Source organism: Globicephala melas, chromosome 9 (assembly GCF_963455315.2).
Source record: "Globicephala melas chromosome 9, mGloMel1.2, whole genome shotgun sequence".
NCBI lineage: Eukaryota > Metazoa > Chordata > Mammalia > Artiodactyla > Delphinidae > Globicephala > Globicephala melas.
The window spans coordinates 14,540,492-14,568,455 of record NC_083322.1 but is presented as its reverse complement, the minus strand read 5'-3'; the positions used below and the strand labels follow the sequence as shown (position 1 = coordinate 14,568,455).

General features: G+C 43.6%; 1 protein-coding gene across 2 annotated transcripts in view; it reads right to left on the bottom strand.

The window, feature by feature from the left end:
• The window catches only part of LOC115851733 (zinc finger CCCH-type antiviral protein 1-like), a 184,598-nt gene that overhangs the window by 78,529 nt on the left and 78,105 nt on the right, over positions 1-27,964 (bottom strand). For both annotated transcript variants that reach the window (XM_060305258.1, XM_030853948.2), the window contains 7 exons: positions 11,349-14,042; positions 10,155-10,243; positions 8,691-8,868; positions 6,691-6,821; positions 4,279-4,462; positions 3,120-3,179; positions 1,772-1,920 (listed from right to left, as the gene is read on the bottom strand). In XM_060305258.1, the coding sequence (XP_060161241.1) occupies positions 1,772-1,920; positions 3,120-3,179; positions 4,279-4,462; positions 6,691-6,821; positions 8,691-8,868; positions 10,155-10,243; positions 11,349-14,042 (3,485 nt within the window). The remainder of the gene's footprint in view (positions 1-1,771; positions 1,921-3,119; positions 3,180-4,278; positions 4,463-6,690; positions 6,822-8,690; positions 8,869-10,154; positions 10,244-11,348; positions 14,043-27,964) is intronic.

Sequence of the window (27,964 nt, the reverse complement as noted above, 5' to 3'; positions counted from 1 at the left end):
TAAGCATTTTAGCATATTTCCTCCTGTTATTTTTTTCATGATTTGTATATTAATATTTGGATATACTGCACACTTTTTTTTTTTTTTGCGGTATGCGGGCCTCTCACTGTTGTGGCCTCTCACGCCGCAGAGCACGGGCTCCGGATGTGCAGGCTCAGCGGCCATGGCTCACGGGCCCAGCCGCTCCGCGGCATGTGGGATCCTCCCAGACCGGGGCACGAACCCGTGTCCCCTGCATCGGCAGGCGGACTCTCAACCGCTGCGCCACCAGGGAAGCCCCTGCACACATTCTTTTGTAGCCTCTCTTTACTTGAGCTTTTTTCTATATTCCCTCACTAATTAAAAAAAAAACTGATAATGGGATTTTCCAACATATAAAGATTTCACTACAATTTTTTTGCCCATTCTCCAAATTGCTGGACATTTAGGTTGTTCCAATACTTTCACTTTTACACATTATGTTTTGATGAAGAGTCCTGTACTGTTGTACATAAATTATCTACATCTTCGTGCTTGGTCACTCTAAAGGGGAAGAGACGTAGGGAACGGTTTCTAAGCAATCCATCCGATGGCACCGTTAGTCTGGGATGGCTTAGTTAGCTTCCATGAATCCCGCATTTCTATCTCAGGGAACTTGCAGAACTAATCAAGTTTTATGGTACTCTATAACTGTTTTATGTGCAGAAATTAACCTCCACCCAGACCTTGAGCTCTGTGAAGCCAGAGCTCCTAAATAAAGCAAGGCTTTTGTAATTCATTTTCATTTTTATTCTTAGTTTTATAGTTATTTTGTTTAATATCGCTCTCAATTTTTTAATGAGTTTTTAAATTTCCCTATATTCTACTGCATCCGGCAAAGGAACTATTATAGAAACCTAACAACCACCTTTCTGGGAGGGAAAATAAAGAGTAACACTTACAGGGGAGAACTTCGTAAAAGGGTTGAGGGATGATGATGATGTCAGCTCTGCACAAACTGCCCAGCTCCCCTACCCAGTGTCAGCTTCACATCTCTCTCTCTAAAGCCTCTAAACCACCGACCTCCCCACCCCTGCACGCCAGGGTTTCACCCTGGCTTCCTGTCTCTGAAACGCCATAGCTCTAAATATCCCCTTTTCCTAGCTCTACAAGTCAGCATTTGATAAAGAAAAAAATCCAAAATAATGTAATTCACATGGAGATGGGAAGAAATTACAGCCCAACCCCCAGCTCCCTCTGAGTGTGTGCATTTTTAAAGGGGTCACTTTGGGATTCAAATGAATCTGTCATTGGTAACTTTCTGCCAGTTTACGTAGTGAAGGCAATTTGGGTAACATGAGACAAGCAGGGCTGGCAGGAGGCAGAGAGGACTGAGTGCCAGAATAGAGGGCAGAAGATTTTCCTCTTTCCGGCCTCTCAAGGTCTCTTCCAGCTGAACCATTTGTCTCTATGACGCTATCAATAATGCTTACCATTCCATAAGACTGACTACATTTTTGGTAATTAAAAAACTACTCTTTGAAAAATCAGGTCATCCAATGGTACGGCAACCCACTTATATATTCTTTTGCTGTGGTCCCCACAAGGCCATTTGCTGTACGGACCCTTACTAAGGACTCGGGAAACATCTGTCTAGACTCCAGTGGAACTGAAACGCTGACACGTTCCGTGGCTGCCTATGATAGCAATCAGTCTATTTAGCAGCATTTTTCCATTTGCATGAAGATACAGCCCATTTTTAGACGGCTCTCTCTCCTTCCCCTCCCCACTCCTTTGGCCTTCTTCTTCTTACCTGTACCATGCTGTTCCCGGCAGCGATGGTAGCCCTTCTCCACATCCGCCTTCTGGTGGAAACTTCGCTGAGCAGCTGGGCCAGTTTGCGCTCCATCTCAGCTTGAAACACTTCATTCTGGAGCTGCTTCTCAACAACACCCAGGAGGACTACATTTAAGGTGAAACACACACAGGCCCCAAAACGAGTTGGCAGCGGAGATAAAAGGATGTGTGCACAAGAGAAATTAACGCAGGATTACTGTAAAATGCCAGTTCCCAGAGAGGAGACATTAAAAGGGGAAAGAGGCAAGCTGAACGGGGTGCGGGAGAGTCCAGGGAGGGTAGCCCACAGGCCTTATCTCTAAAGTTTACAAAGACCAGTGGCCAGAAGCCCCAGGAGCTCGGCCGTGCGGGAGCTTTGCAGCTCAGAGCTCCTACACAAGATCAAACGTTCTGTCTGCACGTATTGCAAAATTTCTGGAAATGGTTTGAGTGCATATCTTATCTTGACTCAAAATTTAGACTCATTAACTGACTCGAGATAAGGAGGCCTGTCTTCAGACATCTAGGTTATCTAAACAGACAACATCTTGTCAGCCTTTACAGGAGAAAAAAGCTTGTGCTTTCCAGCCAGAACTGGCTCAAATCCCCTGTGAGATAGGACCACGGGCAAGTCACTTAACCACTATGACAATTATCTGGAAAATAAGGCCACTGTACCATGCAAAGAGGTGGACCCTTTATATGCGATGTTGTATGTGAAGCAACGAGAGCTGGCGGGGTCCAGGAACCTGTCAGTGGTGACTATCCCCACTCTACAAGTTTCCTCCCCACGACCAGTTGCTTACTCACTGTGCTGCTTACATGCTGGGTACCCGCTGAGCATCCAACTATCTTTTACACTTCTGCATACCAAGTTAGAAAGCCTTTATTTGCAACGCCATAGCTATAAGTATCTGACCCAGGCCCACAAGACTTTAAAACATGCTTCTTATTGGCTCACCAAGTTACCTTATTTGTCCTTATAAAACCAGACATATGAGGCTTTTAGGGAAAAAAAGAGATCCTTGCTTCAGAACCTTGTCCTATTCTGGTCAGAAGATGGTCAATTCCTGTTAGACTTTGCCCTGAACTTGATGTATGAATTTTAAAGAAAGCCAGTCCTTTTTGTGCCGTAACTCAGTGGGACACGTTCCCACAGCCAAATTTGAATCCCTTTCTCATTCATTCTTTGCCAAGAATCTAAGGTACATTTTGCCCTGAATTTAGGACTCAGAAACAGGAAAGGCAGTATCCTTCTCAATACCCCCCCACCACAGACTTCTCACTCTTACAGTTCCCAAAAACATTACGTAAGTTAAACATACCTGTTCTTACCCAAGAGGACTTCAACAACTGCGATAAGTTAAGCTGTAGGTACTGGAAGGCTACAAAAAGGAAAGGGTGAGAAAGGGAGAAAGATACGTAAAAAACCTGTCTGCAACAGTCAGAAAGGTGAGTGTTCTAGGGAGCGCTGGGTAAGTCACAGCACACTGCCTCTCCTATACCAATTAGCTCTGCCTATGGAAGAACAAAGTTCCAGGCTGGGGGCAAGGCAGGGTCAGTGGGAGGGTCCTGAGCACCTTAGTCTCCGGGAGAAATAGAAAGAAAGGGCTTACTCAAGTAACACGATGGGACACTACTTCACAGACAGCTCACCCGTAAGCTTTTTTCAAGGGAAATGTCATTGTTCCAGAGCAATGAATTTTTCACGCCGTGCACCTCAGAGCCCTGGAATTTCCCAGCAATGACTCAGGCAGGGTAAAGTGACAATCTTCTATCACTGAAAGTTGCTATTTGTAAATAACCATTTTACCCCTGTCTACTTTTATTTTACAAGTTATTCCTTTCCATTTAATTAACAGTACACGAAAATACGACAAGAACCATTAAACCTTCTGGCCACTCCATTCTGAAAAAGAATTTGATATCTTTTTTGCCTGATTTCAACTCTGGAATCTACTGTATTTTAAACGTTTTGAAGTAAACGTTTCCCCTACCTCCACTCCATTTGTACTGTGAATTAAATCGCTTCCACCAGGAAGGAAGGTTTTGTTTGTTTTCATTTCTGTTTCTTTTTAAGTGTACACACAGTGAACCCCACTCCTTCTGGTGTAGTTTTATGGGTTTTGACAAATGCATGGACGTGTGGAACCACCACCACAATAAAAATACAAGACATTCTCATCACCCCCCCCCCGAAAATTGCTTTCCTCGCATCCTTCACCCCTGGAAACCACAAATCTGTTCTCAGTCTCTCTGGTTTCACCTTTTTCAGAACCAGTATAATCTTTGATAGTGCCCTTGGCTCTCTAAAGAGAATAATAAAGCAAGCCCAGTGGGAGAGGAGGGTTCTGGAGGCCCACCCTGGTATGATCTGAGAAGCTCCAATTTATATTCCAGATTTCTGTTAGCTATTTTACTTGAAAAGAAGAGGTCCACCAACACAAGCACTCGCAGCCGCGTCCCCAGGAGAGCAGCACTCACGTTCGGCAACCTGCAGCACTGGGTATCCCAGGTAGAAGCTGAACTCCACCACGCTCAAGTTCCTTAGCATTTCGCTCACTTCAGACCCATTCAGAAACCCCTGCGAGCCTCTGACAGCAAAGACAATGTTCACTGGGCCCCGGCGAGGAGCCAGCCTTGAAGACCCCACGGTGATATTCAAGATCTGAAAGAAAGAAATCAGAATAATCTTCTAAAATAAATTAAAATGTCTAGCCAAAAGCCTGACTATGATTTTGCTCTCACAATTTCCCTCACCAAGGTCTTTTTAAAGACCTTTTTTTTTTTGCGGTACGCGGGCCTCTCACTGTTGTGGCCTCTCCCGTTGCGGAGCACAGGCTCTGGACGCGCAGGCTCAGCGGCCACGGCTCACGGGCCGAGCCGCTCCGCGTCATGTGGGATCTTCCCGGACCGGGGCACGAACCCGTGTCCCCCGCATCGGCAGGCGGACTCTCAACCACTGCGCCACCAGGGAAGCCCTAAAGGTGTATTTTTAAAGGAAGAGTAATTGGCTTCACAACCTGGTTCCCTTTTGTAATACTCTTAAACCCTTAGTTTATTGAAAATGTTTTTTACATTAAGTGGGGAACTGAGCACATGTATTTATAGTCCCTCCCCTTTTCTTTCCCACCCTAAATCCCACTGAAATAACAACAAGATGAACAAAGGGGAATAAATCCACAACAGCACTGAGAATGGAAGAAAACCAGAGATTCTGTCAAATTACTGAACGATGGAGACAGGGTGGGATCATGTTGATACAAACCAGAACAGAGGGAACCGAGACTCCAAACACACACAGGCACAGACCACAGTAGACTGAGAGTGGTCTCCCTCAGGGGCCCCAGGAGGCCTCCAGGGCAGAGATCTGCAGGAGCTGAGACCCTGATCCGGGTCACTAATTAAACACTGAGTGCCAACAGCTGAGTCGGTTGTCTCCCTCCCTTCTCCCTTCCAACTTCACACCCAGGCCAACTCAGAAGTGCCAGCAGCTCCACCTTCACCCCAGGAGCCCGAAGAACTGCTGCCTGAGGAAGATGAGCTCCCTGCCTAAGAGGACAGAAGACCCAGGGTGGCACGGCCCCCTAGGCAGGAAGGTGGGTGGAGTTAACTGCAGTGCACACAAGAGACAAAGAAAGAAAGAGAGTGAAAGAAAGAGCAGCTCTGCCATGAAAAACACACTAACTCACTCCATCCCCAGGGTACAGCCTCCTCATCTCACACGGCGGGCAGGGGTGCCCACGCTGGCTGTCCATGACCACACATTGCCTGGTACCCAGGGCTCCAATGAATCCTCCCATCAGGAGACAAGGCTTATGTAGACACAGAATCTACAGCTGAAGTGGAAAGATGAACAAGGTGCCAAAACTAACCACCTGCTTCCTCATTCCTAGAGACAGCCACCAATGGTCCACAGGTGATTACAGAAACCTAACAGCACCAAAGTCAAGGATCAAGATCGACACAGAACAATGGCAAACAAGGACCAAGATCAACACAGAACAATGGCAAATGCAGAGCAAACAGAGACAACTTAGTACACGGAAGACAACATATTAAAAATACTAATTAATGTCTCCAGAAACTTTCAAGGAAATATTGTATCATCATTCAAGATAAGCCTGCATCGTAACACGAAAGGCTGCAATGAAAAAAGAGCAAATAAAAATGAAAAAACAATGATGGCTAAAAGAAAATTCAATAGAGGGATTGAATAACAAAATGAACACATCTGAAGACTAAATTAATAACTTAGAGGACAAGGTTTAGAAATCTGGTAAAATAGGGAATTTTAAAAAGAAATGGAAAAAATAAGAACTAGGAAGGGTGAATCCAGGATCACCAAAATCTACTTAAAATGAATTTGAGAAAGAGAGAACGAAGAATATGGAGGGATAAATATCAAAGAAATGTAAAAACATCAGCAGTTTCCACATAATACATACAAAACCTATCCTTTGATTCGTAGCTGTATTCTGTTTTTAGAGTGAAGAACTGCATTTCATGGTATTCCATGAAACGAAATTCCATAATATGAAACGCTAGTGTATTTAGGCATTTCCCCCATTGGATAGTTAAGTTGATACTTAAAGTTGATATTTAAGTTCTTTTCCGGAACATTCTTGCATTTCCTACATGGGCTCATCTCTCTTCAGCTCACCATATCTGAACTCCCTGGTTATTGGGCTCCTCTACAATGTTCAAATATACTTAGCCTATTCATGCTCTGTGGACTCGATGCCATGGAAAGAGATGATTTCTAATCCATGTGAACTAAATCTCCTCTGCTGGAGGGAATTAGTAAGAGTTAAGTGTGTCTTAAACAAAACATTATGAAACTAGCTCCTCTTTAAAAGATAAAGCATCTTGTCCTGCATTCAGTGCTATTCTCACCTGCACTGTGAGGTTATACGTCCCCTGGTGGTGTTTTCTCACTTCAGAGAGAGCTATCATCAGGCCTTTCTCGATGCGCTGGGTGAAGTTGCAGAAGCCCGTATCCACACTCTGAGGCACAAACTGCAGTACTGAAAAGGACAGTATCACAGTCCCATGAACAAGGTGTTTCTTTAGTATTAAGTAACGAGGAGAGGGACAAAATAGTGTGTAAATCAATGAACTCTGATCCACAGTACAGGATTAAGTACTATGGTGTGTTATTATTTTTTAATTGAGATATAGTTGATGTACATTATTATATAAGTTTCAGGTGTATAACACAGTGATTCACAATTTTTAAAGGTAATATTCCATCCATAGTTATTATAAAATATTGGCTATATTCCCTGTACTGTACAATATGTCCTTGAAGCTTATTTATTTTATACATAGTAGTTTGTACCTCTTAATCCCCTACCCCTATATTGTCCCTCCCACCTTGCCTCTCTCAACTGGTAACCACTAGTTTGTTCTCTATATCTATGAGTCTGTTTCTTGTTATATTCACTAGCTTGTTTTATTTTTTAGATTCCACATATAAGTGGTATGATACAGTTTGTCTTTGTCTGACGTATTTCACTTAGTATAATACACTCTAAGTCCATCCATGTTGCTACAAATGGCAAAATTTTCATTCATTTTTATGGCTGAGTAGTATCCCATTGTGTGTGTGTGTGTGTGTGTGTGTGTGTGTGTGTGTGTGTGTGTGTGTGTGTGTGTGTGTGTGTACCACATCTTCTTTATCCATTCATCTGTTGAGGGACACTTGGGTTGTTTCCATATCTTGCCAACTATAAATAATGCTGCTATGAACACTGGGGTGCATGTATCTTTTCAAATTAGTGTTTTCTTTTTTTTTGAATACATACCCAAGAGTGGAACTGCTGGGTCATATGGTAGTTCTATTTTTAGTTTCTTGAGAAACCTTCATTCTGTTTTCCATAGTGGCTGCACCAATTTACATTCCTACCAACAGTGTACGAGGGTCTATGACATGTTATTTATATGTATCATATCATGGAAATGTAGCAAGCCAACTGTACCAAATGACTACACGCAAGGTGAAGGTGACTTGTATCATTTTAAAATGGAAAAATATCTAAGATAATAATTGGAGCATCAAAAGATGCAACACTGAAACATTTCAAATAGAAATAAATTCATCAGAGATGAATTCTTAAGTATCTATGGGTGAAATGACATGATACCTGGTATTGCTTTAAAACACTCTAGCTTCCTCAAAAAAAGTTTGTGTGAGATACATGAAACAAAATTGGGAAAATGCTGATAATTTTTAAAGTTTGTACGGGCATGGGTGGGCTAAATATGGTATTCTCTCTACTTTTGTATATGTTTAAAAACGTCCATAATAAAAAGTTAAATGAGGGGACTTCCCTGGCGGTCCAGTAGTTAAGACTCCACGCTTCCACTGCAGGGGGCATGGGTTCGATCCCTGGTCGGGGAACTAAGATGCCACATGCAGTTCAGCACAGCCAAAAACAAAGTTAAATGACAGTGAGGAATCACTGTTAATTTTAGGGGGTGTGATAATGATATTGTGGACATATGTATGTGTATGTATATGTATGTATGTGCATATGTTACGTGTGTGTGTATATATGTTTAATAGTCTTATCTTTTAGAGGCATAGGCTGAAATATTTATGAATGAGATGACATGATGCCGTATCAAAATAACATGAGAGGAGGGAGTGTCAATGGGGGTGTAGATGTAACAGAAGTGGCTAGGAGTTGAAAATTGTTGAAGCCATACAATGAGTACCTGGGATGCATTAAACTATTCTGTGTACTTTTGTATATGCTGGAAATTCTCCATAATTATGAAGTTTTTTGAAATTTAACAAATTTTAACATAATCCTCCCCAAATTATTTTGAAACACAAAAAATAAAGTGAAATTCTATTTACAAATCAAAACAACTATGCTCAATTTTCTTACCCGTTTGAACTTGGAACCTGGACTCTGGCATAAGGAAGGAGGGTTTCACAGCCAAGATTAAAGGAGTCTGGTCACGAACAAGTTTACTATTTATAAGTACATTTATGACTGATATTGCTGTGTAAACGAATGGACCAGATGTTACCAGAAAAGTGAAGTCAGCGAACAGTTCATAAACCTATGAAAATAAAAAATGCAAAAGATGATAATTATTAAATTTGAGGGTACCATAATTCAAACTTAAAGGAAATCATACTGAGTAGAAAAATAATAAAGTTAAAAAAATAAATAGTTTTAAATGAAGGGGTATTGCTTCAGAGATAATTAAAATTTTATTTTAGTTATGCGTCTTACATATCTGTCAACTTTCTCAAAAACAGCACAAAATTACAAGAGCAAGGACAGTGCAAAAGAAGAGTCAATAATATGAACTGAATAAGGAACTAAGGAGAATTCAAGGTGTTTTACTGTACTTACCCCCCATAAAAAGGAGCACTTACTCTACTAAGTAGAGCTGGCCAAAAGAAATATGTGAGGCACATATGCAATTTTTAAATTTCTAGTGGCCACATTAAAAAAAATAAAAAGAAACAGGTGGGGGCTTCCCTGGTGGCGCAGTGGTTGGGAGTCCGCCTGCCGATGCAGGGGACGCGGGTTCATGCCCCAGTCCGGGAGGATCCCGCATGCCGCGGAGCAGCTGGGCCCGTGAGCCATGGCCGCTGGGCCTGCATGTCCAGAGCCTGTGCTCCGCGGCAGGAGAGGCCACAGCAATGAGGGGCCCGCGTACCGCAAAAAAAAAAAAAAAAGGTGAAATTAATTTTAAAAACATTTTACTTAAGCCAATATATCTGACATGTCATTTCAACTGTAGGCAATGCAAAAAATTATTGAGCTATTTTACATTCCTTTTTGCACTAAGTCTTTGAAATCTGGTGTGTATTTTGCACTGACAGCACATCTCACTTGGAACAAGCCCCATTTCACATGCTCAACAGCCACACGTGGCTCACGGCTCTGCTCGGGATGGTGCAGGCCTAGAGCGGGGCTTTCTGAGCTTATCAGGAGAGAGAAGGCACCAGCAGACGTCCGGCAAAAAACATCTAGAAATCTATCTCTATCTCACTCGATGTACAGAAACATACATACGCACTCACTCTAAACTCTAATCCAAGCCCTTCCATGTACATAAAGGGAAGCGAGATCATTAGGTCATCACCCCAAACTCTGGTCTTAGAGCCCTTTGTTCCAGCTCTGCCAGCACATCCCCGTGATGGACTAAACCTGGCCTCATCTGGGGTCAGAAGGGGCCTCCCTGGAGAAGCAATGTTTGAGCAGAGATCCAAAGGATGAGTAGGTGTCCACCAGGAGAAGGGAAGGGAGAGAGGAAAGCAAATGTCCCACTCCCGTTATGATGTGCATTCGACTCGGACTCCCCCACCAGACTTCCATGCCGCAGGCACCCACCTTGAGCTCCACCACACGGTTGAAGTGGTTCCTCAACACCTCTTTGATGGACATAATGATGTACTCCTGCACAGCTCTGCGGGCCAGCACTGCAAATCAGCTCAGCGTCATTATGAACAGGCAGAGGATCGACGGCCCTCCCTGGTCTCAGCATGGAGAAAAAAGACCCAGCGCATTCTCCTCCCTCCTCCCCTCCACCTTCCCTGTCCGTCCGCTGCATTCCTGCTCCACCTCTCCTGCCACCTTCTCCCCCTTCTTCCTTTCTGTCCCCCACCCCCATCGACACCAGTACACAGAGCCAGGTCACTGATCAGCCACATGCCGTACTTCAGTACATATGAACAGGGCACCGACTTTATGCGCAACTTGCCACTTCTCAGGAGGAACAAGTGGGAGAGTCTGATCAAGGGGCCACAGTCACCAGACTTGTTCAGACATGACATCAAAGGTATTCCAGCTTCATGGGACTAAAGCAGCCGGCAGCTGCAAGGGAAGCTGCCGCCTGTCGGCTGGTGCCTCGGACTGCAGGCTGGGGAGAAGGTTGAAGGCTGTGACCCAATTCAGAGGATACTGAGCCACTCCACGTTCCTCTGCTCCAAGTGACATCTACAGGACTATATAAAAACAAAGCGGCCCCTCCTTCCCAGGAAAAGTCAGAACAGTAAATGAGTAAGAAATTGCAATGGTGGCCCCTACACATTTGCCCAACTTGACTGCTTGAACGAAACGTGAAGGCGTTTTGCTTTATCCGTGTCATCTACGCATCCAGTGGGTTATGAGCTCCAAAGACAAACATCCCAGCAAACATTTCTAAGGCTCTTTTAAATCTTTCCTTTGTTTCCATTGCTACTAATCTGTAATATTTTGTGGACGCTTCTTATATGCTGGGCACTGGGTTAAATATTTTATATGCATTAATGCATTTAAATCTTTATAACAACCCAAAGAAGGAGGTGCTACCATCATCCCTGCTTAACAGTTGAGGAAACTGAGGCTTAGAGAAGCCTCACTGCCTAACTGTCCGGAGAACTCATGGGAGCTGGCAAAGCAGTGAGGAAGGACTACAACCCAGGAGTCGTCTGGGTCCAAAGCCTACACTCTTTGCCACGATGCCATATATCACATAAGCATTTCGTATAAACACCTTTGGAAGATCACCCCAACCCAGAGAAGTGATGTGAAGCAGGGCCTTACCAGTTGTGATCAAATAGGCATCAGGAACCGTAATATCACACACATACGGCGACTTGGTGGTGACCAGCGCAGGAGTAAGAACCGTCGCTTCGGGAGCGGGGGTGGTCGCAGGATGAAGGGATGGCGGGGGGAGAACCGTGCTGCCCTCGTGACGGTTCTGACCCACAGTTCTGCTGTTCAGGGTGGTGTGAAGAGAATTCTCAGGGCCAGCACTGGTATCAGACGTGCTCAGTTCAGTGGAGGCGTTCCTCGGTAAATCTGTGGGCGTGAACGATGGGCCACGCGTACCACCTGGCTCTGTAGGCAGAGGCGAGCGGATCACCTCAGGAAGAAACGAGAATGCTGATGGCAGGTACCCAGTGCTAACCAGCACTGTGGTGACAGGGATGACTTCAGAGAAAGAGGGTAAGACGGACGTGGGATCGTTCATAGCACTGATACCATCATCAGAAGGTGTCAGGGTTGAAAAGACAGAAGATTCAGTTAAAACGGGTGTGGTAGGAACAGCAGTCAGAAGTGATGTTAAGTGAGTTTCAGCAGTCAAAATGGGCTCAGAACTGGAGGGCACCAGTGTGGTGACTGCAGATTCATGGGACGTGAGTGAAAACTCAAAATAGGAGGTAGTTGCAGTGAAAGCTGAGGTAAAATGAGCTTCGGCATCTGTGGGTGACACTGTGGGTGCTTCAGAAAACTTTGGAGAACTGGAGGGAGAGCTGGAGGGTAGTGACATTTCAGAGTAACTAGGGAGAAGAGTGAAGCTGCTTAAAGGAAGATCTGAGCTTGGCCAGAGCTGAGAAAAGTCGAGGTTTGTGGAATTGGGAACAGAAAGCTGAGGTGACCGAGAACTGACAGAGTTGGTCAACGGAAGTGTCGCAACCAAGGTAGAAAATGCCTGAGAAATGAAGGTGGACAGATCACTTGACCTCGGAGACGGAGAAGCAAGTACTTCTGAAGATGGAGAGACGCAGCTGCTGAATTCCAGTGGGGGGGTGGAGAGAAAGCTGGAGGTAAAATCCCCAATACTTGCACTGTCACGTTGGGAGAAACCGGCAGGTTCTCCGTCAGGAAAAAGCGAAGGCTGTGCCGACAGGTCCAAACTGTAAGACGTAAGAAGACCTGGGCCTCTGACGGCAAGCGATGGGGTGTTTTTATTTGCTGTGATGGGGAAAGAAGAGTCAAGGAGAGCACCTGGGGTGACCGAGGAAAGCACGGCTGTCCCACTGGATGGCATTACTTGAGTTTCGGCGACAGAGGAGGAGGCAGAAGCAGCAGCGTCAGGTGACACAGGCACAGAGAGGTGGCCCTGGGCAGGGTACATCTGTGCGGTCATCACACTACTCATTTCCCCCTCAGCTGAAATACCGACGCTCGTTGCTGAGATTTCCAGAGATGGAGAAGAGAGGGGAACCATCGGTCTTGAGGGGAAAAGTGTATGAAATTCTCGCGGGCCCTCGTCAAATTCAGAGAAGTCCACCATGACGCTGCTCGGTGGAGAGATGCTGCTCACTTCTGAGAGGGTCAGGGACAGGGTCTCGGCACCATCCCCGGACCCCACGTCCTTCTCCGTGAGGCTCGCTGACAGCACGGGCCGAGGCGACACTGCAGTGCACGACACGCACCACGTGTACGGTCTGAACGAAGACACTGGGCTCCAGACGTGAGTGTCACCCGCACCACTTGGGACCACTGAATGGCCAGGCAGTTCTGATGCCTCACTGGAGCTGGCGGGAAGACAGGGGTTATATGAAACACCGGCTGATTGAGTAGAGAACAATCCAGACACGAGAGGAGTTGAAAACAAAGCCAAACGTGCACTGCTGCTGCCAAAGGCAAGGGCCATCTGGGACAGAGCCGCAGAGCCGCGAGCGCCTGGAGAGACGGCTTCATCCAGACTTCGACCCAAAGCGGTAGTCACATCAGAGTATCTGCCTGTACCTGCGGCCAGAGCATCCTCTGGAGGCGGTGAGACCTGCCCTGACGGGGGAGGAGGCTGCCGAGTGACGCCATCACGTGGCGGTCGAGGCTCGGAATACCGCGAGCTGAGGAGGGTTTCTGCGCCCTCTGCTCCTGAAGCCATGATCTCCGGCAAAGTCCTACTTGAAACGTGCCCGTAAGCGTCAGTAGGATAAAACACCAAGTTCCTGCTAGGAGTTGGAATTATGCCCTTGGAAGTGGGAAAAGCTGACCGAAAAGCACTGAAATGATTGGGGGATTCAGCAGACACTGTTGGCTGTTGCACTGTGTTTTGCCAGGCTGATGTCACGTCTTCATCTTGTAGAGAAATGATGGGTAACGATGGAGTCGGCATGGAGTCTAACGTTTCTTTGAGCAGCCCTGGCAGACCGAGTGTGACGTATCGTACGGGAGAAACCACGCGGGATGTGGTCCAGGAAGTCTCTGGCAAAAAGTTATCCATTTCGTCATCATCTATGACCTCGTTGCTCGTCACTGACACATAATTTGCCACAAAGATGCTGTGATCTGCTGTACTTTGGGTCCATTTTCCTTGGTTAAAAAAGTTTGTATCAAAAGTACTGGCAGATGGAGATGATCTCACGTGGAGAGAACTGCTTTGCTGGGACCCTGGAGCGGTTTCTGTTAAGGCCACGTGTGCAGTGCTGTGCTCGGTGCTTTCCCTTGGCATGAACTCCAAGGAGGATAAAGAAAGGTTGTGCTGTTCCAGAGGGAGCTCATCTACAAAGAAAATAACAGCTGAGTTTAGCTGCAAGGCAATGAAAGTCATACTGCTAACGTTTTGTTTCAGATATAAAGGTATCCTCAATCAACAGATATCCACTCACTGTGAACAGCCAAGATTCACGGTTAGAAGTTAAACAACCAACTGGAAGTCAGAAATTGCCACAGTTACTGTCAGCATAATACCTGCGAACAGTCGTAAATCTGAGCACTTTTACTTAAGCGTGTGTGTGTGTGTGTGTGTGTGTGTGTGTGCGCGCGTGTACACACTGACATGTTTCTCTTACTTTCTAGCAACACCACAGAATACTATAAATGGAAGAGACCTTAAGGGCCTGTCTTGTCTGTTCTCTCTCATTTATCACATGAGAAAGAGAGGTTCAGAGAAGGTAACTAAATCAATTACATGATCACCCGGACAGAGGTGGAGCTGGGATCTGCGCATAAGCCTGCCTTGACTCCCAAGCCCATGTCCTTTTTCTTCCATAAGAGTTGGCTCTTACGAGAAATGATCGTGACCACCCTGACAGCATCACTTACTACCCAGGGAAGAGGGTTCAGCAGTTTCCTAGTCATAGGACCTTCCACCTCCAGACCTCAGACTACCTCCAGGCTCACCTCTCATCATTTCCTGCTCCACTCTCATGCCTTCCCAACTATACTCTGGCCGAATGAGCTACCCAGATTCTCTGTGGCTTGGTGTTTTGCACATTCTTCTCTCTCTGCCTGGGATGCCCTTCCCTGGCTCTCCACCTGGATTACTCCTACCGGCCCTGCAGATGCAGCACAGATACCACCTCCCTCCTCATTACTCCAAAGCTGGGTTAGTGCCTCTCCCTAGGTTCTACCTGTCACATCCCTGATCGTGCCCCACTGAAATGAAATGTCTGCTCATTATACTCTGAGATTCTTGAGGACAGAAACTGTTGATCTGTTTCCCCAGTGCCTAGCACAGTGAGTGACATATACTAAGAGCTCGATAAACATCTGTTAAGTGAATGAACACATCAATGAACGAATGAATGGTGTCTGAGGACCAAGTTCTGATATGTGCCAAAAGCATCCCATCATCCTCTCAAACTTTCATATTCTTCATCCTTGTGACAGCTGTCACTATCCTTTAAGTGGCTTAGGTATCTCCATCTGTAATTCAGATACACTGTATAGAGAGGCAGGAAATGTGATGGCCCAGACCCCTGATGAAGGCCCAGGGCACAGGTCCTAGAGGAACACTGAAACAGAGAGCTTAGAGGGACACTGGACCAGACAGCCTGATGCTCAAGCATGACTGCAAAGTTAAAACTTACAAAACACCTAAGAAATAAGGTATTATGAAAAAGAGTCAAGAGAAACCTCCCCAAAAAGTAAAAAAAAAGAAACCCACACAAACAGTATCAGATGTGGAAAGACTTCAGATATTGGAATTATAGGACACATTTTTTTTTTTTTTGGTGGTATGTGGGCCTCTCACTGCTGTGGCCTCTCCCGTTGCGGAGCACAGGCTCCGGACGTGCAGGCTCAGCGGCCATGGCTCACAGGCCCAGCCGCTCCGCGGCATATGGGATCGTCCCAGACCGGAGCACGAACCCGTGTCCCCTGCGTCGGCAGGCGGACTCTCAACTACTGCGCCACCAGGGAAGCCCTAGGATACATTTTTGAAAGTGTGTTTAATTCATTTAAAATAATAAAGAAGGGACTGAAAACATGAGTAAGGAGCAAGAGGCTATGAAGAATGGTCAGAAAGATTTGAAAAACCAAAAGAATATTTGGAAATGAATAATTAAAAATTTTAAACTCAATATACAATATGTAATAAACAATAAACAAATTTAGACACAGCTGAAGAGAGATTTAGTGGACTGGGGGACAGATCTGGAAATTACTCAGAATGTAGCACAGAGAAACAAAAAGAGGAGAAATGAATGTAAAAAAGAGAAGAGATATGAACACAGAATGAGTCCAACACATATTTGATCAAAGTTTTAAAAAACAGTAATGGAAGGAATTGGGCAGAGACAATATTCAAAGAGATAGTGCTAAGAACTGTCCAAAACAGTAGGAGACATGAATCCTTGAATTCAGGAAGACAAAGAATCCCAAACCAGGTGAATTTTTTTTTAAAAACCCTTACCTACACACATGATGATACCACAGAACACCAAAGACAAAGAGAAATTGTACAGGCAGTCAGAGAAAAGGAATGGCAATTACACGATGAGATAACTACTTCACAGAACTAGGGGCCAACTGACAATGAAATAACATCTTCAAAGTGCTGAGAGAAGACACTGACATCTAGATGTGAATAAACAGCAATACTCTCCATTTGTTAAAATAAGGACATTTTCAGGGCTTCCCTGGTGGCGCAGTGGTTGAGAGTCCGCCTGCCGATGCGGGGGACACGGGTTCGTGCCCCGGTCCGGGAAGATCCCACATGCCACGGAGTGGCTAGGTCCATGAGCCATGGCCACTGAGCCTGCGCATCCGGAGCCTGTGCTCCACAACGGGAGAGGCCATAATGAGAGGCCCGCGTACCACAAAAAAAAAAAAAAAAAGGACATTTTCAGATTTAAAAAAAGTGGTTATACCAACAGAAGAAGTCTTTCTAAACAAGGATACATTGATACTTCAAAAGAAAAGGTAATTATCCCAGAGGGAAGATCTGAGAAGAAACAGAGAATAAACAAATGATAAAAATATGGTTAAATCTAAACAAACATTGATGGTATAAATGAACAATAATACTACGTAATTTGTAAGGTTACAAAAGACGTAACATAGAGTTAAAATAGCTTGTTACATTGCACAGAAGCTGAAATGGGGGCGTCCAGAGGAATTTGTGACTCACTAGCAGAGATGAAAATCAAGAGTTAAGACAAAATTCTATGAACAGATTTTGTGTGTACACACCAAACTCTGTAACTGATATTTAGTCATATATTTATATAGATGAAATATTTCTAGCTGGTTCCATTAGCATCTGAAAGTTACAAACTTGCAGCAGATAGAAGCTGCTTACTTTTTTATTGGCGTATAGTTGATTTACAATGTTGTGTTAGTTTCAGGTGTACAGCAAAGTGAATCACTCATATATATATGTATATATCCTCTTTTTTTTAGATTCTTTTCCCATATAGGTCTTTACAGAGTATTGAGTAGAGTGCCCTGTGCTATACAGTAGGTCCTTATTATCTATTTTATATATAGTACTGTGTATGTGTCAATCCCAATCTCCCAATTTATCCCTCTCCCCCTGGTAACCATAAGTTTGTTTTTTACATCTGTAACTCTATTTCTGTTCTGTAGATAAGTTCATTTGTATGCTTTTTTTAGATTCCACATATAAGTGATATCATATATTTGTCCTTCTCTGTCTGACTTACTTCACTCAGTATGACAATCTCTAGGTCCATCCATGTTGGTGCAAATGGCATTATTTCATTCTCTTTTATGGCTGGGTAATATTCCACTGCATATATGTACCACATCTTCTTTATCCATTCCTCTGTTGACAGACATTTAGGTTGCTTCCATGTCCTGGCTATTGTAAATAGTGCTGCAGTGAACGCTGGGGTGCATGTATCTTTTCAAATTATGATTTTCTCTGGATATATGCCCAGAAGTGAGATTGCTGGATCATATGGCGCCCTGTTTTTTTTTTAAGGAAACTCCATACTGTTCTCCATAGTGGCTGTACCAATTTACATCCCCACCAACAGTGTAGGAGGGTTCCCTCTTCTCCATATCCTTTTCAGCATTTATTGTTTGTAAATTTTTTTGATGATGGCCATTCCAACTGGTGTGAGGTGATACCTCATTGTAGTTTTGATTTGCATTTCTCTAATAATTAGTGATGTTGAGCATCTTTTCATGTGCTTTTGAGCTGCCAGTATGTCTTCTTTGGAGAAATGTCTATTTAGATCTTCTGCCCATTTTTTTGATTGGGTTGTTTGTTTTTTTGATATGGAGCTGCATGAGCGGTTTGTATATTTTGGAGATTAATCCCTTGTTGGTTGCTTCATTTGCAAATGTTTTCTCCCATTTGAGGGTTGTTTATTCATTTTGTTTATGGTTTTCTTTGCTGTGCAAAAGCTTTTAAGTTTTGTTAGGTCCCATTTGTTTATTTTTGTTTTTATTTCATTATCCCAGGAGGTGGATCTAAAAAGATCTTGCTGCAATTTATGTCAGAGTGTTCTGCCTATGTTTTCCCCTAAGAGTTTTATAGCATCTGGCCTTACATTTAGGTCTTTAATCCATTTTGAGTTTATTTTTGAGTATGGTTTTAGGGAATGTTCTAATTTCATTCATTTACATGTAGCTGTCCAGTTCTCCCAGCACCACTTATTGAAGAGGCTGTCTTTTCTCCATTGTATGTTCTTGCCTCATTTCTCAAAAATTAGGTGCCCATATGTGTGTGGGTTTATCTCTGGGCATTCTATCCTGTACCATTGATTTATATTTCTGTTTTTGTGCCAGTACCATACTGTCTTGATTAATGTAGCTTTGTAGTATAGTCTGAAGTCGGGGAGCCTGATTCCTCCAGCTCCATTTTTATTTCTCAAGACTGCTTTGGCTATGCGGGGTGTTTTGTGTCTCCATACAAATTTTAAGATTCGTTTGTTCTAGTTCTGTGAAAAATGCCATTGGTAATTTGAGAGGGATTGCACTGAATCTGTAGATCGCTTTGGGTAGTATAGTCATTTTTAAAATATTGATTCTTCCAGTCCAAGAACATGGTATATCTCTGCATCTTTTTGTGTCATCTTTTGTTTCTTTCATCAGTATCTTGTACTTTTCTGAGTACAGGTCTTTTGCCTCCTTAGGTAGGTTCATTCCTTGGTATTTTACTCTTTCTGATGCAATGGTAAATGGGACTGTGTCCTTGATTTGTCTTTCTGATCTTTCATTGTTAGTGTATAGGAATGCAAGAGATTTCTGTGCATTAATTTTGTATCCTGCAACTTTACCAAATTCATTGATGAGCTTTAGTAGTTTTCTGGTAGCATCTTTAGGATTTTCTATGTATAGTAACATGTCATCTGCCAACAGTGACAGTTTTACTTCTTTTTCAATTTGGATTCCTTTTATTTCTTTTTCTTCTCTGACTGTCGTGGCTACAACTTCCAAAACTATGTTGAATAATAGTGACAAGCGTGGACATCCTTGTCTTGTTCCTGATCTTAGAAGAAATGCTTTCAGTTTTTCACCACTGAAAATGATGTTTGCTGTGGGTCTGTCATATATGGCCTTTAGTGTGTTGAGTTAGGTTCCCTCTATGCCCACTTTCTGGAGAGTTTTTATCATAAATGGGTGTTGAATTTTGTCAAACATTTTCTGCATCTATTGAGATGATCATATTCCTTTTATTCTTCAATTTGTTGATGTGGTGTATCACACTGATTGATTTGGAGATACTGAAAAATCCTTGCATCCCTGGGATAAATCCCACTTGATCATAGTGTATGATCTTTTTAATGTGTTGTTGGATTCAGTTTGCTAGTATTTTGTTGAGGATTTTTGCATCTATGTTCATCAGTGATATTGGCCTGTAGTTTTCTTTTTTTGTGACATTTCTATCTGGTTTTGGTATCAGGGTGATGTTGGCCTCAGAAAGTGAGCTTGGGAGTGTTCCTTCCTCTGCAATTTTTTGGAAGAGTTTCAGAAGGGTAGATGTTAGAAGCTGCTTACTTTAAAGGGTCACACTCCTTCATATGGAATATGACTTTTAAAAATGAATAGATAATAAAAGAAGAAAACCATTTCTCAGAGATTTTAGGTTATTTCATGGCAATATTATTAGGCATTTGTTGTCTTCCATACAGCCTGGCTCTAGGATTTCTCGTCCATGTGTTTTTACTATTTACCTGCCACATTCCAAGCATGGGTAAAAGTAAAGATGGTACTTATTACAACTACAGCAAAGTAGCAGCTGTTCTTCTCTACAGTAAAGGTTAAAAAGTTATAAACTTGAGAATAAAATGACAATATGTACAACTATGTAGCATAAAGATTTTAAAGTTTTCCTAAGAATAAATTATTTTATGTGTCTGTTTTAAAACTCTGCTATGATAGGATTTATTTTGAAATACAAGACCTGAACAGAGAGCAAGATCCCTTTTAGAATGAATCAGAAACATATTCGTAAGTGCACTGGAAAACTGCCAGAGATAAAATAGCAAAGAAAGGAGCGTTTAGTGGCTAATTTATGAGCCCAAGTATCTGATGCAAATGAGAATTCAATCAATTCTGCCTACAAAGGACAAGGAACAGGGAAGGCAAAGTGATCAAAAGAATGAAAAATTCTCCTAGCTAGTAAAACTGAGAAAACAAAATCTTCTATTAAGAACTGTGAGGTAAGCCAAGCTGTGAAGGTTTTCTTCCCCCTCCTTTTGGCCAAGCCCCAGGAAAGAGAAATCAACTCTAAAGAGACAGCTGCTGAAATACCATGGGAATCACTTCTGTAGTTAATTCAGGAAGAGGTTAGAAAACCCAGGTGAGTCTCTCCCGGCAGAAAAGGCTTTGAAGACTCTAATTTCAAGCTCTGGAGATCAATTTTCAAGCTCTCAAGCATTAGGTCAGACAACAGTGAAAAGTTCTCTGCGACGACAGAGAGAAAGGAATGGGGATGATACACGCGTGATGGGATATCTTGTTAAGATGTAGGCACTGTCCAGCAGGGCTGGGGTTGGGGGGGCCTCCGCTGAGCTTCTGCATGGCTCCCGGCGGGGCCAGGCCTAACTACACTCTGAGTAGCAAGCACTAAGCCACTTTCTCCTGTATAGATGGTACAACACATACGTATCCAGTGCTGACCTTGTACCTCCTCCTTTGCTAGGTCCCTGCCATGCTCTATGTAACAGAGCAGGAACTGCCCTGGTGCCATGCAGATTCACAGTGATTAAAAATTCACAAGACAAAACCGCAGACAGTACAACACCAAAGGTGAACCCCCAAAGTGACCTACTAACTGTGGGTGACAATGCTGTGTCAGCGCAGGTTCATTCGTTGTAACAAATGTACTGCTCTAGTGGGGATGTTAACAATGGGTGAGGCTAAGCATGGGTGGTGGCAGGGAGTATATGGGAAATCGCTGTACCTTCCTCTCACTTTTGCTGTGAACCTAAAACTGCTCTTTAAAAATAATGAAATCTTAAAAAAACAAACAAACAAAAAAACCATAAAACTTTTTTTAAAAACTCATGAGGGAGATGTCTGTCTCTAGGAATTTTTTGGTCTCACTCCCAATGCAGAATTCGGTGTTTTACTGATATTTACCCTTTTTGAAAGTCATATTTTTCCATCTGGAAATCTTCCCTAAATATAGTAGTCGATCATGGAATCATGAACTTTTCAAGCTGAATGGATCCTTTAAGACCTCGGCAATCCCCTCGCAATGCAAACAAGGCTCAGAGTGTAAGCTGACTTGCTAAAAATAGCATCAAGGCAGAGCCAGGCTAGAAAGGCAGGTTCATAAGTCCTCAGTGGCTGAATGTTCTTCACACCACACCATGTGAAGTCACATCAGCCCATTTCATTAAGACTGCTAGTGAATAAATTACATTGAAAAACATGCTAAGTTATGTTATAAATGAGTTGAAAGCATATGCTAAATTCTGTGCTACCAAAACCTATGCAAGGCACGCTTTGTGAACTGTGAGGGCCCACCGTCCACATGGGACAGCTCACAGTTGCAGGCATGGGCGCTCAGAAAACAAAATGTCCTCTGAGGGCTGGGCTGGAAAAGCCAAGGGACAGCAGCATCACAAATCTCTAAAGAGGGACTTCCTTGGTGGTCCAGTGGGTAAGACGCCACGCTCCCAATACAGGGGGCCCAGGTTCGATCCCTGGTCGGAGAACTAGATCCCACATGCATGCTGCAACTAAGAGTTATTAGCATGATGCAACTAAGGAGCCCAAGTGTCAAAACTAAGGAGCCAGTGAGCCACAACTAAGACCCAGTGCAACCAAATAAATAAATAAAATAAAAATATATATATTAAAAAAATCTCTAAAGAGCTTTAATCCAAATAGAAGAACCATTACTTTTGCTTCTCTGCTAAACTGTGACGTTTTCAAAACATGATGAGTCATCTCAACTCTGTGGATATTAAGTCTACTACAAAACAAGAGCCCGTCTGAACTTCTAGGTGTTTAAAAACAAAAGTAGTCAGGGGCTTCCCTGGTGGTCCAGTGGGTAAGACTCCACGCTCCCAATGCAGGGGTTCTGGGTTTGATCCCTGGTCGGGGAACTAGATCCTGTATGCATGCTGCAACTAAGACTCAGCATGCTGCAACTAAGAAGTCCACATGCTACAACTAAGAAAGTCTGCATGCCGCAACGAAAGATCCTGCACACCGCAGCAAAGATCCCGCATAAGGCAACTAAGACCCAGGGCAGCCAAAATAAGTAAATATTAAAACAAACAAAGTAATCAGATAATTAAACCAATACCCAATTTGGCAAATCTTCAGCAACTTTCATCCTTCTAGTTCTCAGGTTGTCCAAAGTAGGATTTTAGTGCCATTATTAACACCATCCTTCTCCTTTTCCTACTTTTCATTTTTATCTCCCTGGTTTAGAAAAGAGTGTCTCTCTTCTCATTCCTTCTCCAACCCCAACTGTATACTAAATACCTTCTACCAGGAAGGTTACTCTCTCCTCCAACTGGTACTGTTTTTATTATCAAATATCAAGTAGATAGGAACTACTATTTATAAAGATATATTTATCAGGCAGTATATATAATAATATAAAGAACACCTGAGTTCCCATCACTCAGTTTAAGAAAATCAGTATTACCCTTACTTCTGACATCCCCCACGTACCCCTTCCCATCTCTTCCCTTCCCACTGAGGGAAGCACCATCTGGAACTATGCATCTCTCATATCCTTTTCTTTATAGTCTTACCATATGTATGTATCCCTAAAGAGTATATTCTTCAGCTTTGTATGTTTTCAAACTTTATCAAGATGGAATTATACTGCATATATTCTACTGCAACTTATTTTTTTCACTCCATATTGTTTTTCACCCGTGAGTGGGTTTTTTTGGCATGAAGCTATAAGTCATTCATTTTCACTTCAACATGAATTCCATTATATGAATATACCAAAATTTATTTATCTATTGTTGATGGACAGCTGGACTATTGCCAATTTTCATTACTCCAGACATTTCTTATATGACCTTTCTCACCCACCTCCTGGTACACATATGTATATATAAAGTATTATGTATGTTCATGTGTATATATGTGCATTTATGTGTGTGTTTCTGTGTTGGTATATATGTGTGTGTACATGCATGTGTGTAGTGCAGGTGCATACATGTATGTGTGTATTTGTGTGTATGTGTATGCATGAGGGGTGTGGGTGCATATGTATGGGTATGTGTATGAGGAGTGTGTATTAATGTGTGTACATATATGTACGTGTGTATGCACCCATGAGAACTGCCAGGTCAGAGGATATGGTCATCTGAAACTTTTCTAAATAATACCAAATAATCTTTCAAAGTAGTTGAACAAATTTATCCTCCCATTTGACTGCTGCAAATCCTCACCGATACTTAATACTCCTAGATGTTCACATTTTTACTAATCTGGACAGTATGAAACCTTATGGTTGTAACTTGCATATCCCTAATTACAATAGACTGATCACCTTGTCCTATCTGCTGGCCACTCACGTTGTCTCTTCTAGTGTCTTTTCAGTTCTACTGCCCACTTTGTTATGGGGTTGTCTTTTTCTTTCTGATCCAAAGGCATTCTTGATAGGTTTTAGGTACTAATCCTATGTCAGTTATAGCTTCTCCCAGTTTGTGGCTTATTTGATTCTCTTTATGTGGTCTTTTGATGAACAGAAGTTCTCAGTTTTAATATGGTCAAATTTATCAATCTTTTCTATTATTGTTTGAGATTTGTGTGTGTATTAAGATGGAAAGGTTAAGTAATTCTTCCCTACACTAAAAGCCAGAATGATATTCCTATATATTGTCTCCTGAAAGTTTTAAGGTTTTGCCTCTCTCATTTAAAGTCAAACATGCCTTGAGGTATAAGGTGCATGCATGCACGCGCACACGTGTGTCTGTGTGTGTGCGCGCGCGCGCGCGTGTGCACTGCTCCTTCAGAGAGTAGGTCGTGCTACAAAAATATGCCAGCTGAACCAGGCAGCATGTTCCATGAGGGGCTGATTCAGGCTCTGGTCTAAGCTCCTCATCTTAACTTGGATGGAAACAAGGGTTTGCAGGCCAGCTCACTGCGCAGTCCTTTCTGGGCAGAGGATGCGGGATCTGCATGAGGCCCAGGTTGGGGGGGGGGGGTGCGTGGGGGCAGTACTGGCCACTGAAGAACACAGAGAAGAGCAGGAATTTAGGAGGGAAGGGAAGGAAAGATAAAGAGCTCCAAGATGGGGTCAGAGGGAGGTAGGGGATCAGAACATGTAAGGCTTGGTAGCCACGATGCTGAAGACAATGAACAATAAAATAAATGCAACAGGAAGCCATCAAAGCCATTTAAAAGCATGAGAATGGCCGAGACCTTCAAGATGGCGTGAGAGTAAGACGTGGAGATCTCCTTCCTCCCCACAAATACATGAGAAATACATCTACATGTGGAACAACTCCTACAGAACACATACTGAATGCTGGCAGAAGACCTCAGACTTCCCAAAAGGCAAGAAACTCCCCACATACCTGAGTAGGGCAAAAGAAAAAAAAAAAAAAACAGAGACAAAAGAATAGGACGGGACCTGCACCTCTAGAACGTAATATGAAGGAGGAAAAGCTTCCACGGGTGGGGAGACGGGTGGGGAGGAAGCTTCGGAGCCACGGAGGAGACCGCAGAAACTGGGGTGCGGAGGGCAAAGCAGAGAGATTCCCGCACAGAGGACCGGTGCCGACCTGCACTCACCAGCCCGAGAGGCTTGTCTGCTCACCCGACGGGACGGGCGGGGCTGCGAGGTGAGGCTCGGGCTTCGGTTGGAGCGCAGGGAGAGGACTGGCTGCGTGAACACAGCCTGAAGGAGCTAGTGCTAGCCGGGAGGGAGTCCGGGAAAAAGTCTGGAGCTGCTGAAGAGGCAAGAGATCGTTTCTGGTGCGCGAGGGGAGGGGATTCAGAGCGCCGCTTAAAGTAGCTCCAGAGACCGGCGCGAGCCGCGGCTATCAGCGCGGACCCCAGAGACGGGCATGAGACGCTAAGGCTGCTGCTGCCGCCACCAAGAAGCCTGTGTGCGAGCACAGGTCACTCTCCACACCCCCCTCCCGGGAGCCTGTGCAGCCCGCCACTGCCAGGGCCCCGTGATGCAGGGACAACTTACCCGGGAGAACGCATAGCACCCCTCAGGCTGGTGCAACGTCACGCCGGCCTATGCCACGGCAGGCTCGCCCCGCATACAGACGCCTCCCTCCCCCAGGCATGAGTGAGCCAGAGCCCCCGAATCAGCGGCTCCTTTAACCCCGTCCTGTCTGAGCGAAAAACAGACGCTCTCATGCGACCTACAGGCAGAGGCGGGGCCAAATCCAAAGCTGAACCCCTGGGAGCTGTGAGAACAAAGAAGAGAAAGGGAAATCTCTCCCAGCAGCCTCAGGAGCAGTGGATTACATCTCCACAATCAACGTGATGTACCTGCATCTGTGGAATACCTGAATAGACAATGAATCATCCCAAATTGAGGCAGTGGACTTTGGGAGCAACGATATATTTTTTCTCCCTTTTTCTCTTTTTCTGAGTGTGTATGTGTATGCTTCTTTGTGTGATTTTGTCTGTATGGCTTTCCTTTTACCATTTGTCCTAGGGTTCTGTCTGTCCGTTTTTGTTTTGTTTGGGATTTTTTAGTATATTTTTAGCACTTATTACCATTGGAGGATTTGTTCTTTGGTTTGGTTGTTCTTTCTTTCTTTCATTACACTTTAATTTTTTTATTTTTAATAATTACTTTTTCTTTTTTATTTTAATTACTTTACTTTTTTGTTTCTTTCTTTTTTTCTCCCTTTTCTTCTGAGCCGTGTAGCTGACAGGGTCTTGGTGCTCAAGCCAGGTGTCAGGCCTGTGCCTCTGAGGTGGGAGAGCCAAGTTTAGGACATTGGTCCACCAGAGACCTCCCAGCTCCATGTAATATCAAACAGCGAAAGCACTCACAGAGATCTCCATCTCAACGCTAAGACCCAGCTCAACTCAATGACCAGCAAGCTACAGTGCTGGAAACCCTATGACAAACAACTAGCAAGACAGGAACACAACCACACCCATTGGCAGAGAGGCTGCCTAAAATCATAATAAGTCCACAGACACCCCAAAACACACCACCAGACACGGTCCTGCCCACCAGAAGACAAAATCCAGTCTCATCCTCCACAACACGGACACCAGTCCCTTCCACCAGGAAGCCTACAAAACCCACTGAACCAACCTTAGCCACTGGGGGCAGACACCAAAAACAACTGGAACTACGAACCTGCAGCCTGTGAAAAGGAGACCCCAAACACAGTAAGTTAAGCAAAATGAGAAGACAGAGAAACACACAGCAGATAAAGGAGCAAGGTAAAAACCCACCAGACCAAACAAATGAAGAGGAAACAGGCAGTCTACCTGAAAAAAAATTCAGAGTAATGATACTAAAGACGATCCAAAATCTTGGAAATAGAATGGAGAAAATACAAGAAACATTTAACATGGACATAGAAGAACTAAAGAGCAAACAAACAATGATGAACAACACAATAAATGAAATGAAAAATACTCTAGATGGGATCAATAGCAGAATAACTGAGACTGAAGAACGGATAAGTGACCTGGAAGATAAAATAGTGTAAATAACTACTGCAGAGCAGAAAAAAGAAAAAAGAATGAAAAGAACTAAGAACAGTCTCAGAGACCTCTGGGACAACATTAAATGCACCAACATTCGAATTATAGGGGTCCCAGAAGAAGAAGAGAAAAAGAAAGGGACTGAGAAAATATTTGAAGAGATTAGAGTTGAAAACTTCCCTAATATGGGAAAGGAAATAGTTAATCAGGTGCAGGAAGCACAGAGAGTCCCATACAGGATAAATCCAAGGAGAAACACGCCAAGACACATATTAATCAAACTATCAAAGATTAAATACAAAGAAAAAATATTAAAAGTAGCAAGGGAAAAACAACAAATAACACACAAGGGAATCCCCATAAGGTTAACAGCTGATCTTTCATCAGAAACTCTGCAAGCCAGGAGGGACTGGCAGGACATATTTAAAGTGATGAAAGGGAAAAACCTACAACCAAGATTACTCTACCCAGCAAGGATCTCACTCAGATTCGATGGAGAAATTCAAACCTTTACAGACAAGCAAAAGCTAAGAGAATTCAGCACCACCAAACCAGCTTTGCAACAAATGCTAAAGGAACTTCTCTAGGCAGGAAACACAAGATAAGGAAAAGACCTACAAAAACAAACCCAAAACAATTAAGAAAATGGTAATAGGAATATATATATCAATAATTACCTTAAAAGTAAATGGATTAAATGCTCCAATCAAAAGACACAGGGCTTCTCTGGTGGCACAGTGGTTGAGAGTCCGCCTGCTGATGCAGGGGACACGGGTTCGTGCCCCAGTCCAGGAAGATTCCACATGCCGTGGAGTGGCTGGGCCCGAGAGCCATGGCCGCTGAGCCTGCGCGTCCGGAGTCTGTGCTCCGCAACGGGAGAGGCCACAGCAGTGAGAGGCCTGCGTACCACCAAAGAAAAAAAAAAAAAGACATAGACTGGCTGAAAGGATACAAAAACAAGACCCGTATATATGCTGTGTACAAGAGACCCACTTCAGACCTAGGGACACATTCAGACTGAAAGTGAGGGGATGGAAAAAGATATTCCATGCAAACAGAAATCAAAAGAAATCTGGAGTAGCAATTCTCATATCAGACAAAACAGACTTTAA